The sequence below is a fragment of the Etheostoma cragini genome, chromosome 16 (genome assembly GCF_013103735.1).
Source record: "Etheostoma cragini isolate CJK2018 chromosome 16, CSU_Ecrag_1.0, whole genome shotgun sequence".
In the NCBI taxonomy this organism is placed as follows: Eukaryota; Metazoa; Chordata; class Actinopteri; order Perciformes; family Percidae; genus Etheostoma; species Etheostoma cragini.
This window is the reverse complement of record NC_048422.1, coordinates 20,700,519-20,720,191: the sequence shown is the minus strand read 5'-3', so window position 1 is coordinate 20,720,191 and position 19,673 is coordinate 20,700,519. Positions and strand designations below refer to the sequence as shown.

General features: G+C 39.2%; 2 protein-coding genes across 2 annotated transcripts; one reads left to right on the top strand and one right to left on the bottom strand.

Annotated features, from left to right (window-relative positions):
• Nucleotides 1–1,697: 1,697 nt before the first annotated feature.
• Nucleotides 1,698–7,349, bottom strand: fbp1b (fructose-1,6-bisphosphatase 1b). The gene is made up of 9 exons (XM_034896847.1): nt 7,121–7,349; nt 4,509–4,858; nt 3,872–4,034; nt 3,651–3,743; nt 2,994–3,134; nt 2,689–2,826; nt 2,412–2,531; nt 2,068–2,257; nt 1,698–1,943 (listed from the first exon to the last, which is right to left on the bottom strand). Exons 2-8 carry the CDS (start codon nt 4,676–4,678, stop codon nt 2,069–2,071), a joined length of 1,014 nt encoding a protein of 337 aa, XP_034752738.1. The 5' UTR covers nt 4,679–4,858; nt 7,121–7,349; the 3' UTR covers nt 1,698–1,943; nt 2,068.
• Nucleotides 7,350–9,087: 1,738 nt separating this feature from the next.
• LOC117959611 (KN motif and ankyrin repeat domain-containing protein 1-like) lies at nt 9,088–19,300 on the top strand. The gene is made up of 11 exons (XM_034896857.1): nt 9,088–9,163; nt 10,097–12,682; nt 13,514–13,666; nt 14,494–14,602; nt 14,690–14,866; nt 15,044–15,131; nt 15,680–15,899; nt 16,934–17,076; nt 17,401–17,601; nt 17,845–17,943; nt 18,042–19,300. The coding sequence occupies exons 1-11, from the start codon at nt 9,127–9,129 to the stop codon at nt 18,102–18,104; spliced, it is 3,876 nt and encodes a 1,291-aa protein (XP_034752748.1). The 5' UTR covers nt 9,088–9,126; the 3' UTR covers nt 18,105–19,300.
• Nucleotides 19,301–19,673: the final 373 nt, after the last annotated feature.

The window sequence follows — 19,673 nt, the reverse complement described above, 5'->3', positions numbered from 1 at the left end:
AAAGATTTTTTTTGGGCAATTTCAGCCTTTATCATTGACAGGACAGCAGAAGACATGAAAGGGGAGAGAAGGGGCAATACAATGAAGCAAAGGACCACAGGTCGGAGTCAAACCCGGGCCGCTGCTTTAGGAAGTAAACCCCTATATATGGACGCCCGCTCTACCAACTGGGCTACCCGGGCACCCAGCAAGGAACTGCCTTTCTACAGACAATGCAGCTAAACACATTTAACAATACTCCTTAAAAGATATCAACTTAGATAGAATACTTATGCCAAAAAGTATTCAAATCAAGATGTCATCTCGCTCACACACACACTTACATATACAGCACACACAGTAGCAAGGAAAAAGTAAACAGGCTGGGTTTCGCTTTTCCTGCAAAAACTAAATATTGACTCAGTACCCTATAATCATACACAGACTGAACAAAATTGAAATAAACAAGTGTGCCTGTAATGTGTAAGTGTTTGTGTGTCCATGGACACTGAGGCCCTTGACTGCTGACACTGACAAATGCACACAAAAAGAGGAAGTGGTTCAGTTTTGGCAAATACCAGACAATATGGATTCCATCCAGCACGCTGGAGCTACCCACATTTATTTTGTATTCGCTACATATACAAAGGAGTTGTTTCGAAAGCACTGAGCCTTCTGTCTCTGATCATACATCTGCTATCAATTCACATAATTTAACTTTCGTATGACTCACATCCAATATTCGTGAGGCTTTGGATTGCCAAGACGTTAGTTGAAAAAAGCCAATAAAAATTCCATTATGCTCTCAGGGGAGCTTTTCAATTCAAAGTCAAGTTTCCAAGTGACATCAGCAGCCATAGATCCACAAAGCTATGTTTTTGTTGTGTTGTGCCATTATTAAAAGCTCATTAAGTGTCTTATTAAGACTTTCAATCAAATGTTCTTTTCTTTACTGGAAGCTGCAGTACAACATCAGCAAAAATACAGATTGTATATGCCGACACCGAAGGCATTGCTGTTCTACGGACCATAAGGATTGTTTTCCTAAAAAACTTGACTGTTTGAATGAGGCTTTTGTGTTAGCATACTGTTGAAATCTTTTGTTTTCTCAGTGAGTCTATATGGCTCATTAGTTGAGGGGCTAGGCTGAAACTTTAAGGCCTGTCAGGGTGTGCTGCTGATGCCAGAAATCATCAGCAGCTAGCCAGGAAAAAGCAAGTTTATTAACAGAAATGAAAGTTTTAACGAGGTTCTGTTGTTTTGTTTGATTTTATGTCGCATTAGATTAAAAGAATAGTTCAACATTTTGGGACATGTTTATTTGCTTTCTTGGCAAGATGAGAAGTCTGATACCACTCTCATATTTGTCTATTAGGTATGAAGCTGGACCCAGCAGGCGCTTAGCTTAGCTTAGCATAAAGACAGGAATCAGGGGGAAACGGCTAGCCCGGGTCTGTCTACACGTACCAAATACCTTGGTAGTGGTGTAAATGAGTGTAAACACTGGGTTATATACACTTCAGCCCAAAGTTTTCTACAGACTACATTATATAGACTAGGCTTCCAAAGCAATTTGAGTGGATGGTTAATGAAATTACACAGTATATTTCAGCCTTTGCAAAAGGATAAATTGTATGTGGCGGATGCGTAGTGGTAACAAAAAAAACAAAATGGCAGATGTGGATGGGAATAAAAACTACAGGACTCTTTGCAACCCCATGAACAACATGTGCATTGGTTCATTTGCCTTTATTTAAATAAAAGAAAAAAGAAAAGATGGGGTCAGTCTCTACAAATAACACATAAAGCAGCAAGATGGAGCCATCATACTGTGAGGCAGATCTAATAGGCCCAGTGTGGTTCCCGGTTCCTTTATCAGTGCAGGTAAGGAAATGAGTAGAAAGCACTTAACAATAAATGTCCCGATTGAGCCTCTCAATTGTGCTGTTAGTCCTGCAACGAGACTGGAGAGAAAAAAATAAAAAATAAAAAAAACCCAGAAAATGATTTATTATCCCAAACAGTTTGCTCAGTAATGCCTATTATATACAGTCTTGTTTATGGTTGATACATAACAAAGATGAATACCTCATTTCTTATGCTTCTTACAGATGGAAAGATACTCCATCACGTCGTCAGGGGATCCGAGGACAATGGGAACTCGTTCGTGGATGTTGGTGGGCTGGATGTCAAGAACATTCATGGATCCTGTGGTGGCCATGCCTCCTGCCTGCTCCATGATGTAGGCCATGGGGTTGCATTCATACAAAAGCCTCAGCTGCACCGCAAGAAGCAGAAACATGAATGAGAGGATACAAGACAAACAACTTACGTGTGTATCTTTACTGCAACTTGACATGCATGTTGATGATCTAAAAGCAATCCCATAATAAAACACTTTTTTGTCCATTTGTATAAGCGCCACTGCTCACCTTGCCCTTTGGACTCTTGACATTAGCAGGATATAAAAAGATCCCTCCGTACACCAAAGTACGATGAACATCAGCAACCATTGAACCAACATATCGACTGCCATATGGAGCAGAACCATCCTAGAAACACACACATTTAATGAAGATTTTTAGACAGCATGTCACTTATATATTCAGAAACCAAACTTTTGTGCAGCCAATACTACATTAGGCCTTGCCAATGGCATAATAGATACAAAGCATAAAAAGCAACAGCGACCGTGCACCGTACCATTACCTCAGGGTATTTCTTTTTTTGTAGGTACTCTGACACATCTGGATAAAAATGCTGCGCATATCCCTCATTCAAACTGTAGATTTTTCCCTTTTTCTTAATCTTCACATCTCGATCCACCAAGATGAACTCCCCAATTGACTGAAAGAGAAATTCAAGGAAATACGGCAAAACGTTTCTGAAAAGACACATGATTCATTTTTGCTCATTTTGTTTTGCATATTTCAAAAAACAAAAACAAATCATATAAAACTATTGATCTAATCACATAACACTATCTGCCTATGACAGGGACACCTTGATCTTACAGGGTCAAGCATGAAGCAGTTGACTCCCTGACCAGTGGACAGGACCATCATGGTGGCACTGCCATACAGAGCATAGCCAGCTGCCACGAGGTTTCTCCCAGGCTGCAGAGCATCCTGCTCACATGGCTCCCCTGCTGTAGTCTATGGAACAACAGCGAGAGGCATTTTACAAACAGATACCTAGTCAGTGATATATTATTATAAATTACAATATTTGATTATAATTACTATTGCATTCATGTCTTAACAGCATTTAATGTTATAGCTGGTAGAGGTGAAGGTCATTTGTTGTATATTGTTTGGTAGTTTAATCTATAGCAAAACATTTGGTCTGATGCATTTTATAGAATACATATCTGATTTGAATGTAAAATATTGATTGGCAAGGTAATTGGTAACTATTACTGTCTGAAAAATATAGTGGAACAAAAAGTACAATATTTCCCAGTGAGATGTAGCATAGTAGAAATACTCAAAACAGACTTTACACATGATGATCTGCTAAACTCTCAAGAGGGTTTTCAGACAAAACCTGAAACTAAATTCAGGATAAAATCCATATAAATTATACATGAATGCCATACAAAACAGTTGCCTGATAATTTTTTTGTTTTTTTTTGTTTCTTTAAATCAGCATGCAGCATGATGGTAGCTAACCTTTTTGTAGATGGCGAAAATTGTTCCAATTGAGACAAGACAGTCGATGTTTGACGAACCATCCAGTGGATCAAAGCACACTATGTATTTTCCCTGCCAGTTAAAAACCAATAATGTTATTAGTGTCACAACAATTTCAGAAAAACTAAATGCTTAAATCTATAACCTAAAAAAAAAAATGCACATATTTGCAGACATGCATACTGTACAGACGTAAATACCCGCTTGTCAGGTTCCACAATGATGGCCCTCTCATCTTCCTCTGACACCAGCACACAGGAGGTGAAGGAGGACTTGATCATGTTGATGACCAGGTCATTGGACAGGATGTCCAGTTTCTTCACCTGGTCCCCTGTCACGTTGGTGCTTCCGGCAATGCCATATCTTCAATGAGAGTAAAGAGGAGAAGACTGACGTGATCCAAACCTAGAAAAAAGCTATCCATTCTGATGCAATCGATAAAAGACAAAAGGTTTTCTTGTAAAATTGTGAAATCTGACTCCGTTTGTTTTCTCACAGTTTTTTCTCTGTCTGAAAAGCCTGTTATCTGTTTGACCTCTGCCCTGGGGGAATGTCCACAACATGTGCAGCTAACCTTTGGCCGGGGTCGAAGTTAAAACGGCTTACTGATTCTTACTTACCACTGCATGTAACTAAAACTAACACTAAACCCAGATGTCAATCAACCTACACACATTTAAGACATAAACTAATGCACTGGAATGAAACTTGCTAACCTAAACGTAATGTTAAAATAAAAGCAAATAATAGTTACCTTAATTCATTCATAACTGTCTAATTAGGATTAACTGTAGTTCCCCCTTCTCTTATTCTATATTTTGAAGAAATACTACTCACAGGTTAGCAATCCCAGCCTTCCTGACAGCAGTTGAAATGGCTTTGACAGCTGTGCAGATGGAGTTCAGCAAGTTCGTCAGCTCACCTGTCCCTTGGGCTTTCCTGCCCTCCTCCAGAACAAACCGGGTGAGGGTCAGCACGTTGGTATCGAAGGCTCCTTTGTCAGACATTTTACAGCCAGGTGTAGGACTGGGACCGAATGCCTCAAGTGAAATAGGTGAGCGTGGGCCCAATTGTTAAAAAGCAGACTCTAGAACTGGGATAGGGGAAGGGACGGGGGTGTGCAACTCTTCCAACCAATCAAAAGTGTCCTTTGTCACAGTTAGGGGTTGATTTGATCAGTTGTGTGACTGCAGGTTTAAAAGAGCAAAGTTCAAAGATAGAGATTAGTTTTAAAGTAACAATCCCGGTTCACTTTGATTAGAGATTATCAGTCTGCATTGTCCAGTTCTGCTAAATGTAAGTGTTTAGCCATACTTTGACTGAACCAAATTACTTCATTAAGTCGTATTTGACACTATGAATCATCACTCAGTCGCAACACAATTGGATCTTGTTTCATTTTGCTCATGGTGGAGAAGTGCACAATAATTCTAAAAGTCTTTTTTACCGAAACAGCGTTTATACAGCACTAGCTGTCCAATGCTTTTAGAATAGACCACATGGAATTTGTTTAGTTTTACCAGTGGCCATTGCAAGTTAACCGTTGTTTTGAAGAAAGAATAGGTACACAGGTTGTACTTGATATGATTAACTCAGCACTTCTCTGGATACACAACTAAAACTGCTTAAACATTCCTTCCCTGCGTGATTCTGAGGAAGTGTAAAGTTCAACTCAAGGGACTCATTGTCCTTGTCTACCCTATCTGATTTTATATAGCACTATTAATGGAACGTCCAGATAAAACAGTATTTGCAAGCCAAGTAATAGACAGCAACAATCAGTGGTGGCTGAGGTAAATGCTGTCTCTGTGTCAGTGTGTCTCTGCATGCATTTAATTAGTGTATTGTGTCTGTGACACAAACATGGGAACGTAAAAGAAGGTTACATGGGCCATAGATTTAACGGACTTACAAAAGAAGCTTAGATGAAAGGTGCAAGAGACCTGTTTCACAACAGAAAGTTCAACTTTGAACCCAGCATGATAATAGCTACCATATGAGGTAGTATTAGGTATTAATAACAAGAACGGCATGTAAGAGCTTCAAAAAGTGCACATGTTAATCTGATTTTAACACAAAAAAACACTCATACATATCCAAAATAGTTACCTAAAAAAGACAAAAAAACACCATAAATTATTCCCCAAAAGGTACTTTGCAAAGTGTATTTCCCCACTGTGTCCACATGATGTCGCTGTGCAGCTTACAAGCTGTTGAATATAAATGGTCTGGGCCAAGATTCAACTCTAAGGAGTAGGCCATTCCATTTCCTGCTGGTAACTCTCCTGTGCCTTGAATCAAATTCAATTTTGTAGTTCTCTGCAAATAAAAGCAGTCCCTTTCTTCTTCTTTTAAACTTTCAGCACCATCACAACTGCTCTGGTAAGGCACATTATCATCCTGCACAATGTGCAGAGTGGCCAACTTCTTTATAGCCATTTGCTGTTAGAATGTAAAACAGTGGAATGGTATAGTTTAAATCAACAGACTAAACAAAGAACACCATGTCGTTTCATTTGACTTTAGAAAACTGTCAGAATCTGCCACTAGAGGGAAGTGAACTTAGTAAATACAAAATGACTAATAAATAAATGGGGTTTGAGAAGCTTTTACACTAAATATACACTATGATTCTAACATTGTCGAAATTAAATATTTTCTAAAAATATAGGCCTAATTGTTGATTTCACTATTTTTGGTCAAAACATGGCCTTTAACAAGCCTTTCTCGGTTAGAAAGGTAAATGCATTTGTAAGAAAAATGCCTGAGCAACAATAGAGACAAAAGGTAATCATGTAGTCCTTATGCTGTGTAACGTAAATCGATTTAATGAAAGAAAATACATCATTAAAATTTTACTGAGGACTCCCAGGAGCACCTGCTGTGCTTCATGTGGACAGCTCTCTACACATGCGCAGTAGCTGTCCTACTGCTGCAGAGTTAAAACTTATTTCGTTTCACAGAGAAATGTTAAAAACAGAGGAGCAAAGAGGAGAAAAGATCATCTGGCTTTCGCAGTAATGTCTAAAATGCTTTTGACCTTACCCATACTTTGTGACATTATTTTTAACTTCTTCATCACCCCAACTTGTTGTTGCCTTCTCCTGCACAGGTAAGTTGCATACCATCACATTGCTAGGTAATGTTAGCTAACGTAGGCTAACGGGTTAATGCGCACTGAATTTGAGCTAAATTTTAACAGAAATTTATTAAACATTTACGGCTCACAATGAAAAAGTCAAGTAACTTTTGCACCAGCGTCATTTAACATATTACGTTTTCTTCTTTCACCGTGACCACCAGGCTTCGGGCTTAAGCAGCACCCTGCCTTGCTAACTGTTCTGGGTGGTCAGGACTCATTGTTTTCTCTTCAATTTTCAGGAGACATTTTGCAAGTATGTCATCTTTAACGTTAGAGTAGCCAATCTCATTTTGTCAGCAATACATACCTGTTTCAGCAGGTTCTGTGTTTCAAAAGTTGATGAATTCCTTGGTGAATTGTATCTCTCGAGCTAAATGTTAATGAAGACTTCCCAAAACCACCTGCAAAATAGAGAAAAGGGGGAAAAACATTTGGACTATTCCATACAACCGGGAAACACCCGTGTTAGACCAAACCATTCTGACCTGTGACCCCTTGGAACTGTCGACTTGACCCGGGCCACATTCACCCCCCACAAAACGTAGCAACATGATTTTTTGTTTTGTTTTTTACTTTAACGGGGGTTGCGTTGAATACCCTGTTGTGTGAGCAAGGCCACTGCGTTTAAAACACATGTTTACAGACACGTCTCTGCTGATTGGGTATCACCTGGGACACAGCCAATAAACAAGAGACACACCCACAAACGAGAGAAAACACCACTCAAAGCACGTTGCATGCTCCCACACTGTTTCACACTGTTCTCAGGAAACAAGTCGTTCAACCAGCAAACCGTAGCCCCAGTTCAACTAAAGAGTAATTTTATTTTTCCTTCTTTCATTTTATTAATGTTTATAGGTTTAGTTATCTTGTAAACTCTCAAGAACACAAAGCAAAGATTGGATTATTAGAGGAAGGTCTGAAACAAATGAACTGATGTGCAGACAGCTGTTGTGGTCTGACTGCATACCAATGGCAGTGTTTAAAACCTCACACAAACAGATAAGTCTAACTTAAAAAAATAAAATAAAATAAAAAGCATTCACATCAAATGTCCCAAATTAGATACAGTTGTAGTGATGCTCACTATAACAAACAATTTTAGTTGGAAATAACCTAACTGTAAGATAAAAACAAATAGCATTCAGTGCCTGCGAGAGACATACCAAGACATGGAAGTTAGTGAAAGAGTGGTTGAATAAGAATGTGTGGATGAATTAAAAAGGCATAAAGCATACATGCATTTCAAACATTTTACTTTTTTGTGTTTTTTCTTATCTCTCTAACCCATTCATGCTTTATGCATTCCTGATTCTGTTTTCCCAACATTTCTTTCTGGCTCCTTAACTGCTAACTTGACTATGCTTCCCTACAATGAGTTGTCCCAGTTCACTCTATAACATTCATTTGAGAGCAGCAGAAATAGTAGTTTCGGTCACTGTGGCACACTCTAAAGAGAAGGATTTATTGCCTGAGGCTTGATGTCATGTATTCACTCAGGCTTCAGATGAAAATGTCAGTGTGAAGGGCGGCCTGATTTTGACATGTGATTGTTTTTTACACATCAAATATCTACTGACACATGTATGCATATATGATAAATGTTAACATATGTTAGTGATCAACGTTTAATTTAGTACAAAGAAGTAGACTGAGAGTAACATCTGGGTTTAACAGCTGGAAATAAAACCATATTGATGTTGACAGCAGTGTGTTTATATAATTCTGCAATTCTTAATTACATACATTACCATATATTTTCTTATATTTCGCAGTTTTGCATATGAGAAATGTTCTTTTCTCTTTTAAGTCCTGATGCATTTGCTGATGGAACATCCTCATTTCTCACCTATCTTACGTAATCCCTATTTTATACATTAAACATTACTTGACTTTTCACTTAACTAGCAACTCTCTATGAAGGGAGAAAATGTACAAGACACTGACAGAACTGAAGCCTATATTTATTTTTTGCTCACCTTAAAACCTCTGTGTGCGGCAAGCAGAAGGTGCTTACTGATTGGAAAGTGATATGGGGTTGCAATGCTGTGAGTCACTGTTTTGCACTGAGGCTTAGCCTTTTGCTCGCTGTGCTTTTTGCAGAATATAGTATGTTGTGGCCGGGGATTGCATTTCCTTTATGTAAGCATTGTAAGGTTAGCTGTTATTGACTGCTCGACCTGGGCAGAGAGAGAAAGAGAGAGAGCGAGAGAGAGAGAGAGCGAGAGAGAGACATTAAGAGCTAATTATCAAGAAGTGATGCATGGTTGGATATAAAGGGACCACTACATTATTGATACTTTGTCAATAAGTATGGCTCAAGGAAGTTACGTTTTGAGAAATGTTTCAGGTAACTATAACTATTACTTTCCAAATAGCTTAAATGCTAGTTTTTGCTTGATGTGGATTTTGTAACGTGTGTGTTATTTATGATTAACAAAATATGTCCAGTCTTTTGTTTACACAGGGTTATAATGGAATTTAAAAATTGCAACTACTGAAATATCTTTCAATTTAAACACACACTACTTTCAACTAGAAAGGAAAACATTTACATGTAAATAGTTATACCTGTTTTATGAACTACAATTTCTTTGTATAAAAACATTTGAAGAATAGAAAAGATTTGTGTTCCTTTTTTTTTTAGTGTTCCCTGGCTAAAATACTTGGAGGATGTCTGTGGTTGAGAAAACCTGCCAAGACTATGGTCAGGCATTTTAGAGGGAGAGTTGCATAGTAATTATAGAGGGTGTTCAGTCTATGTAGAGACACATACAATTTAGAGAGAAGTAACTGCTGAAAACAGAGTGTCTACACAATTGGTAAATCCTCCACTGTCCCTCCTCTTCTTGTGGGACAGGCTCAGAGAGTTTATACTCAAAAGCATTTTGGTCTGACATAAGTAAGGCTGTAGACTCAAATAGAAAGGGTCGCTGATGAGCGTATAATACTGAGGTAAGAAAAGAAAAAAGAAATTCAGGGTAGAAAGTATATAGTATAGAGCTGTATAAAAGCTTAGATACTGTATTTTCCATAGCATATTGTGGATTTTGCCTGTGGTATTATTTTGTCAGGAAGACTTCAAACAATTTTCTTTAAAACTAATTGTTTGCTGTTGTAAATTTAATGTCTAATAATATATTTAGTTTTAAACTTAAACTCACAATGCAGGACATTTTCTTTACTTGTTTTTAGCACATGCAATAGGGACATATTGTTTGGACTAGTTTTTTTTGCTCTGCAAGACTAATCAACTTTGGCTTTTCAACTGTTGGTCTAACAGGTCAAAGCACTGAAGAGTGTGTTCCTAACCACCTGGGGATTGACTATAGTTATCAGTTGGACGTGGACTACCATAAGAGTGTGGACAACTTCCAAAACGGTGCAACCATTAAGCGGTTAAGCCTTAAAAGGAGGCCCAGAGTGGCTGTCAATAATGTGGAAAAAACGCAAAGTGACATTTCATCCAGCCAGTGGCATTCTGCAGAATCTTTGTCATCATCTAGCAGTGACAATACAAGACTACTGGGCATGTCTTCTACCACAAGAGGTCGACCTCCTCTTCCTCCACCACATCGGTCCTTATTGGATAACAAACCCGACAGGAATGAAGGACCAACAACCTCTCAGATACTTAATGAACCAAAGCCTCAGCCTGCTGCAAGATCTCTTGCATTACAAAGACAAAGCCCTGTAATGGAAAGTACCTTAATGGAGACCCTCAAACATTTGGAACAGGAGGTGAGGAGCCAGCCTCCACCTCAGCCCGCTCCCCGGCGTCGGCTGGCCAGCTTTGGAGGGGTAAGTTCTCATGGGTCGCATTCCCCCTTCACTGGCCTGGGCGCATATAATCAGAACAACAATGGAAACAAGCCTACTGGCACAGAAGGTGATAAACATGTCCACCTTAGCTCATCACTGGGCAGTAGAGGCAGCACAGGATGCCTTAGGCTGAGCCCACAGAGCTCTGGGAGAACCACCCCAGTTACAGGTCTCGGCCCCATGCACCTGCTGCATGTCCGTGATCAGATGGTGGTAGCTCTGCAGAGACTCAAGGAGCTGGAGGAGCAGGTGACAATCATCCCTATCCTTCAAGTAAGAATCTCAGTCCTTCAGGAGGAAAAGAGGCAACTGGTCTCTCAACTCAACAACCATAGTGCCAATGAGGACATAAATGGTGTGATCTGGCAGAGAGCATATGGCAAAGAAAAGTCTGACATTGAGAATAAGGTGATTAACGAGGAAGGACCTGAATGTATAGTCAGAAGTGACTGCACCAACTTCAGGGAGCTCAGGGAACTGACTGAAGAGATGAATGCATGGGAAACAACCACAAGGGGTGGACATTTGCAAGCATGGCATGAAAAAGCCCAAAGCCTTCTGCATGACAAGGCCATCAAGTCAGTCACTGTGGGAACTGATAACAATATTACCTTGTCTACACCCACTAAAGAAAACAAATATGTGAACACTGATCCGGTAAATATGAGGTCCATTGCATCAGAAGTGTCTGAAGTTAGTCTGGGAATTTACACAGAACAGGAAGCAGAGATTGATGCACAACAACTAATAATTGGTGCCTTAAAGGAAAGAATTTGTCACTTAGAAGCAGAGTTAAAAGAATCTGCTCTCAAGTCAGAGATGAGTCGTCTGAAACTAGAGCTTCAGGCTGCAGGAGCTAGAAGCCGAGCTGATAAAGCCTCCTTTGCTAGACCATCCACTGTGAGCACAGGCATCGAGGCAAGGCCTCACACCACAAGCCAGGCAGTGGGTAATCACACAGAGCTCCGAGATGCCAGCACAGGGGAGGCATTAGAGATGAAGACTGTGGGAGTGTCATGTTGGAGGCCTGAGCTGAAGAATGTTTGTGCAGGACCAGATGTACCCATGAGCCACTGGGAGGTCAGAGAGCAAGTAGAGACCATGGAAAAGGGTGTTGGTATCCATGTTCTTACGAACACACAAGGAGTTGGAAGGGAGATAAAGTTATGTGATGCAGAAACCAACACAGAGGTACCAGTGGAGAATCTGGGGTCTAAGAAAAGAAAGATGAAGTACAATTCAGTGGGTTGTGGGGACTGTTCTGTTGATGTAATCGTCTGCGAAGCAAAGGAAGTGGTTTCTCAAGGTATTGCCACGGATCAAGGCAGAGGTGTGGATCTGGGAATCATGGCCACACCCCAGACAACTTCCCAGCGTACCAATACTGTGTCCAACTCAGTGTCTCGCTTTACCAACACCAGACATGCCTTCAACTCAGACTCCAGCACTAATACTGTCCTAAGTACCCAAGACAAACACACCAACACCACTCAGACTGTTACCAGGACAGTGTCTGTAGGTAACGTGGTCAAAGACATCAAATGCCCACTGAAGACCTGCACGGTTGGTGTAGGAACTATAAATCTACCAGGAAGCACCTTAAAACAAACACCAGGGACAGTCACCAAGATAACTCGAGACGCTGGTGTTGGATTAACAAATATTAATGACAATTTTCTGGTTGGACTGAAATCCCGTAATATGGCATGTGGACCATCCCATCTGCCTGACCCCATCAAGACAAGGAGCATCGGTGTAGGGGAGGGGAGGGTACGGGATTTGTCATTTTCATCTAGTACTCCTGGCCAGATAATTCAGCAATCTTCACAGGCCCAGTGGGACCCCGAGCTGAACCATTATATAGAGAAGATGCACTGGCTTCTCAGGGAGCACGGGGACCTGCTCACAGTGGACCACGCTCATCAGAGGGATGGGTTCGTCCAGCAGCATAGTAGACAAGGAAGTTCCAGCTCTAAGCTGTCCTGTAATAACAAAGCTGCAGCACAAGGAGGACCAGAAGTCCATGCTTTAGATAACCAGCCACCAGGTAACATTGTAGATTTTAGAGCCAGACCAATATAGAGCAGGCCGATATTATCAGCAGGCCGATATTATCAGCAGGCTGATATTATGCATTTCCTGATATTTCGGTATCTGCATTTATAATGGGCGATTAAAATTTATAATGGGCGATTTTTAGTTTAGTGACTTTAAGTTTCATATCTTGAGTTTTTGTATTTTTATACATTTTAATTATCAGACATTTAATATATTTTAATTTTCTGTTGTGACTAAAAAAAAATTATTATATTATCTTAGTAAGGACTCCGAAATAACTACAAATAACTAATGTTAGGGAAATCTGTTTGTTTTGTAATGCGTGTCTGGATTTTCTTTTTTAAATATATATCGGCATATCAGATTTTTAAATAACCAAATACTCGTGTCGGTAATGGCCCTAAAAATCCTTTATCGGAGTGCGGAGTGTTCTTGTAAACATTATAGTCAGTGGATCTCACCACAAAGCAATATGTGTATCCTCTTCACATTTTCATTCATTTTTGGCATCTTACCACCACCAGGCAAGTAGAACACCGTGAAACCCACGTAGTACAGCACACCACATATTTTGCTAAACGTTTGCATTATTGGAATGTGTAGCATCATCCATGTGGTTTAAATCATAATGGGGACCCACTGATCCAAAAAATGTTTATAGTGTGTCTACTGGTCACAAACTCTTTTAGATTCTTGACAATGAAGATTGACAATTAGATTCTTTTAGCTTTAATGTTGACTTATTACTATCATGTAATATATGTAATGTCATGCTGGTACTATTCACACAATATACTTATATCATCTTCCTTTGTTTCAGTCAGCAGAGAGTCTCAGTCCCCCTCTCAACTCTCAGTTGACTCTGATAAGTGTGAAAACTCAAACCCAGGAATCTGCCAACAGGGTGGCAGTGATTCAGATGTGAGAAGAATGATACAGATGTTGGAACATCAGGCATCCTCAGCTTTGCAAGGTAAACGTGTGTGTGTGTGTATGTGTGTTATAAAGTTCATCTTCATGAGAAATTCAGTGAAAGTAGTCTAGTTTAAAAATAATTTGCTTCCAGATCTCTCCCAGGGCCCACTTTAAACTTGCGTTATGTTTAGAGGAAGTGGCTGCCTTTGGCTTAACAAGTGGATTTTCTGAGGGATACACTTGTAATGTTTGGAATGATATCTGGTTTTGGAGGGCGTCTCGTACCACACACCAGTTTGTGGCTGAGGGTCTAAAATTGAATGGCTCCGTAGGAGGAGCTTGCGCCAGAGAAAGCTTTCTTTTTATTTTATTTATTTTATTTTTGAAATGAGGCAATGAGATTTGTGAGAATATTTAAAGAATCATGAACAATCCTCACACAGTCCTGCACAGTTCATCCTAGTGGATTTATATATGTTTCTTTGTATGTGTTGTTTTTAATATTAAATGTAATTTGTCATTTGCATGTTGTATGTTGCTGGAAGTGAGGCATACAGTATGATGTTCTACAAACTGAAACAGAGTTTGGCAACACTGCTTTTAGTAACAGTGCTCTTACTTCATGGAATGAGTTGCAAAATCAGCTAAAACTGCAAATTCTTATTTCACTTACTGAATTCAAGTCCTATCTAAAAATATATCAACATGTCTGAGCTTGTTTTTATCATGTGATTTTCTGTTTTCATTTCTTAGTTTTTATTCCTGTCCATCCCTATGTGCTGCCTTCTTGGTCAGGGCTCACTTGTGAAAGAGATTGTAATCTGAATGCAATTCTATTTTCTGGTAAAATAAAAAAAATAAAAAGTGCTGCATTGTTGTTTCCAGATAGGTCCACGAATGCCGGTGTGCTGCGGTCTGTAATGAAGAAACAAGAGAGTGACCAAGGCTGTAGCAGCAACAGGAAGAGCATGAGGTTAATGAGGGTGACCACAGGGTAATCATCTCTTTAAACTAATATTAAGACTTTATGACGTAGCATCTTAACATATTGTATGTATTAACTCCTGTGTTTTGTCCTTAGATTGGACCCCATGTCATCCTCCAAGCACTTTGATAGTGAGAAAGCTAACCTTGAGGAAGTGGAAAGGAGAGGAAACAAAAAATCAAGGGAAGCTTCTCAAGATGGAACGCAAGGAAGAAAAGGCAAAGGTGGCTCCAACAAGGTGTCCAAAGGGTCTGCAAAATCACAAACACAGAGGTAATGTAGTCCAGAAGGTTTTAAACACAACACATCTCCAGTTGAATTAGAGTACTGCATTAAATATGCATGTCATATCCTTTAATCTCAGTATTTTACTATGTCAGTCCAACTCTTGAGAGTTCCGCTCAGGTCTGAGCTCACACTGTGTAACTTGTAGCATTTTATTCCTTTCAGGTGTAAGATGAGTGAAACAATGTTTTCCGCTTGTCAAGCCTTGAAGTTACACCTAAGTGATGATACAGCTTTATCCAGCAGCAAATTGGTATGTTTTTCTCACTATATTCTATATGAGAGGCCTCGAAGTTGACTGTGTGTGCATATGTGCGTGTGTGTGTATATGTGCACATTTAATGGGATGTCGCTGGATGGGTGTGGAGAGATGCTGAGGCAGGGTGTGTTCAAATTTAAAAAGAAATGGCTTTGGCATTGAAAATAAAAGGCGCAGGAATTTGCCGGCAGTATAATTTTCTGTCATTAGATTTTTCTTTTTTTTTTCTTGAACTTGAAAACAGTTACATTTGTGAGTGAAAGAGGCTACTCACTTTCACAATAATTTGGCATGGAAATAAAAAGGAGTGGAGTTCAAAAGAATTATATTGAAAATCATTTTGATAGCGAGTTGTTGCTTTGTTATGATCTGGGTTTGTGCTCTCTCAGTCAAATTCTTGTAATAACAAGACTCTCCTTTCTATTCAAAGGTGAAATTGCTCTGCTTGCTGTGAATTATGGCAACTTGCCATTGTTTTTAACTTTATTGATCCCTACAAACACACTGATGTTTTTTTTTTTACATTCTTTTGTCCCTTACAGCATGACTGTCTACAAACAATCCAGCGAGAGTGGTCGTCTGTGTCCAGCCACAAGTCAGCTTCTGCTGACACTATAGGGAATTACTTGGCTACATTTCGGGTCATCTCACCTTCAGTATTGCAATATATAGCCAACATGGCTGACAGCAATGGAAACACAGCTCTGCACTACAGTGTGTCTAACGCCAACTTTGGCATTGTCAAGAAGTTGCTTGATGCAGGTATAGTAATATTCAGAGGCAAACTAGAGGTTATTATGTATTCTAATAGCATCCTGGCTTAGTGCTCTGGTTCAGACATTTCTATGCTCCACAATACCCCCTAGGGGGCAAATAGGCTACATTGAGTGATGAGTAAGATCATTTCTGGATCACAAGGTCCTTTTTGTATCTACAAAATAAGCCTCATTTGCATATCTTAATGCAGCTGCCTAACCCAAAAGCATTCATTTTTAACCCCGAAGCATAATAATAACGCTTTTTACAACAGCAGGATAAATAAAATACATGTTGTTGACTGCTGCATAACCAGCCAAAATATGTTTTATTAACTGTCAAAATGGATTATGATAAAACAATAATTATGCAACACTGAAATTGTGCGTGCAATTCATCTAGCTTGGGAACATAGTTAAAATATTGTATTGACCCCCAGACGATCTGTGCTCCTACTGCGGTGCCATTGTTGTAATTGCTGATGAAAAAAATAGAAATGAAGATGTTCTTAAGAAATCCCCTTTTAAAATCAGAATGACCTGTTCCAACCTTTTCTCCAGTCTAAAAGGGATCAGATGTTGGCCACGCCATTCAGAGGCTTTAATCAATTTCAACTGAACAAACTGGCAAACATTGACTAAGGGTCCTAATGGAGGAGATGAAGTATTTTTTCCTATTTGTATTGAAATTATATTAAAATAGATAGATGGACAATCTTTGCTGCTGCTTTTTAAGAAGAGATTTGACCTAACTTGGTCTGGTCCAAGGCCAGGTGGAACTGACGCATATCAGCAAACAAGTAATAATAATAATAACCTTTGGTGCAGGCCGTTTTATTGGACATTTTTACATAGATTTATTTTAATGATTTTAGAATTTTGTGCAGGTATTTTAACTTTTTTATTTTAACAGTCTGTATAGGTGGAGAAGAGTTTGCCAATACCCGCTTAAAAATAAATGGATATAAACCTCTGTCTTCCTTACATATTTCTGCTTTCCTCTCTTTTGTCTTTTCTACTCATTGATCCCGATCACTACAGAGGTGTGTAACGTCGATCAGCAGAACAAAGCCGGTTACACGGCCATCATGCTGGCTGCACTCGCAGCTGTGGAAAGTCCAGAGGACATGAGAGTTGTGGAGCAGCTCTTCACAAAAGGAGACGTGAATGCGAAGGCAAGCCAGGTCAGTCTGTTCTCAGGTGACGTTTTTTTTGGGTTATATTATATTTGCAGTTCATATCTGATGTTTTGAATGTCACATGTTATGTAGAGACAACACTGTCTTTATTTCCCCCGTAATTAGTACCAAATTACATTTATTATTTCCAGGAGGAACCATAAAATAAAACATTGGTGTATTTTTTAGTGTGTGCATTATCTTCCATTAGTGGAGAATGGAGAAAATGTGATTTATCTGATTCCATATGATCTGATGCCATTAACATATTAATGTTATGAGATGCATGGACTCAGCATCATTAACCCTATGGCCTGTGTTTGATACCAGGCCGGTCAGACAGCTCTGATGCTGGCTGTGAGCCATGGCAGGATGGACATGGTGAGGGCACTCCTGGCACAGGGGGCCCAGATCAATCTCCAGGACGACGAGGGCTCCACAGCGCTGATGTGTTCAAGCGAGCATGGCCACGCCGACATTGTTAGATTACTGCTGGCACAGCCAAACTGTGATGCCACCCTGACTGATAGTGTATGTGAGTCATTAATGCCACTCTGTGTAGCTTCTGTTAATGTGAAGGCTTCAAGCTGTGATGTTGAATCCTTCCAACTTTGTCTCACATATTATGAAATCAGAGTGAACAATTTATTCCCATTGGATTTGTCAGATAAACAAAAGAGTACAAGTTGTACTGTACAGTAGGCTTTTACTGTCTACAAATGTTCAATAAACAACAAAACCTCTCGTAATATATTTGAGTTTGTGTGTTTACAGGATGAAAGCACAGCCCTGTCTATTGCTCTGGAGGCAGGACACAATGACATTGCAGTGCTCCTTTATGCACATGCCAACTTCTCAAAAGGACAGACAGCGGTATGTGGGTCCACATTTTTACTCTAACATTTAAACTAAATATATATGTGGTCAGTTTTCTTAAAATAAAACGTATTTTGTTTTCTGTGTGTTAACAGGCAGCTGCTCGTCACAGTGGCAAATCTCTCTCCTCCTCTGGTGGCAGAAATACCTTTGAATGAGGGGATAGCCCGAAGCCCGAATGGATTCTTCTTGACACTCGTTTATCAATTCAGTTTTCAGTTTTAGTTATAGTATCAATTAATAACAAGAGTGATTTTAAGACGCTTTACAGATAGAGTAGGTCTAGACCACACTCAATAATTTACTAGGACCCAACAATTCTAGTAATTCCCCAAATCAGCTGGTTTAGTATCGAGGCTCCCATTATGATTTAAACAGTATAGTAACATAGTTGTCAGGTAATTGACAGAATGCTAGTTAGTATGTATCTAGTATCTAGTGTAGCCTTTGCAAAACATTGCATAGTGTGCATTCTATTGTAACTCAGCAGGTAATATATGCATGGCAGAGTATATTATTATCCTATATCTGTAAGAGATATTATTATTGTGGTATTCTGCAGTCATTTATTATATACTATCAGGTCAAAGTTTCTTTAATTGTTTTAATTCTCCTTTTTGTAAATAATATTTAATTGCTGAACAATATACTACACAGTAGCATCAAACTCAAAGATATGAGTAAATATGTAAATGTATAAAAACAAAATAGATAATGAATAGCTACAGATAGTCTTGATTTGTCAATTATTCTGAAAACAAACTTAAAATCTTAAAAGTAGGTCAACATTGTGAATCCATATTTCTATTGTAGTGTTAAAAAGTTTATGCTTTTGCTGAATCTGTACTGCTTCACTAAAATAATCTGAAACAAGATCTTTAATTGTTAATATACTGTACATTCAGTGGTGTAGTCTAGGTGATACTCAGGTATACGCATTATACCCACTAAGAAAGCTCCAGGATTTCCATATGCCCAGTTAAAATTGTGCAATAACACGAAACAACATACTTTCCATTATAGTTTTTTTTTTTTTTTTTAATTGTCTTCTGTGTTTTCCTTTACATAGGCTAAATAAAGGCATTTCTACCATAAAATGATGCAAAAAAGTTGGAATGCAGGAACTAAAGTCTGTGACGCTCAAAATGTCCCTGGGGGAGGACACCCAGACCCCCCACTTTGACATGTCCATTCTGATCCATATGTTTATACAGTCCAGTATTGTGCTGGTTGCTACCGACCAAATAAAGCAAGAACAACTCCAGAAATGAAACTTTGAGACACTGATAAGTGTGAAATAGGTTTTATTGGAGCCTTCTGTTTTGTTCCATATTCAACAGATTTCAGCCGGTTTCAGTGGTTGTCTTGTATGAATACTTTCTCCTATTTCTCTTAAGTGACTTAACCAGTAAGAAAGAAACTGGCTGTTGAAACTTCATCATCATCACCTGTTTCCCCCTTTTTAGTTTATCCCCTAGCACCCAGCGCTTTGTGCTTCCTTTGTGCTTTTCCTTTCACCTCGCTTGGTATTCATTAGCTAGTTTCTTTATTATCCTTATCATAAATTCCTTTTGTGTTCTAGTGGTATTTTCCTCCACGTCCACCCTGTGTTACGATTTGTGCTTATTGCTTTGTTTTTGTTTCCTCCCTCCCTGGTCTTGTGTTGAAGTTTCTGTCTCGTGTTCCACTGTGAGTGTCTGTATTTTCTGTTTCCTGTTTTATTTTGA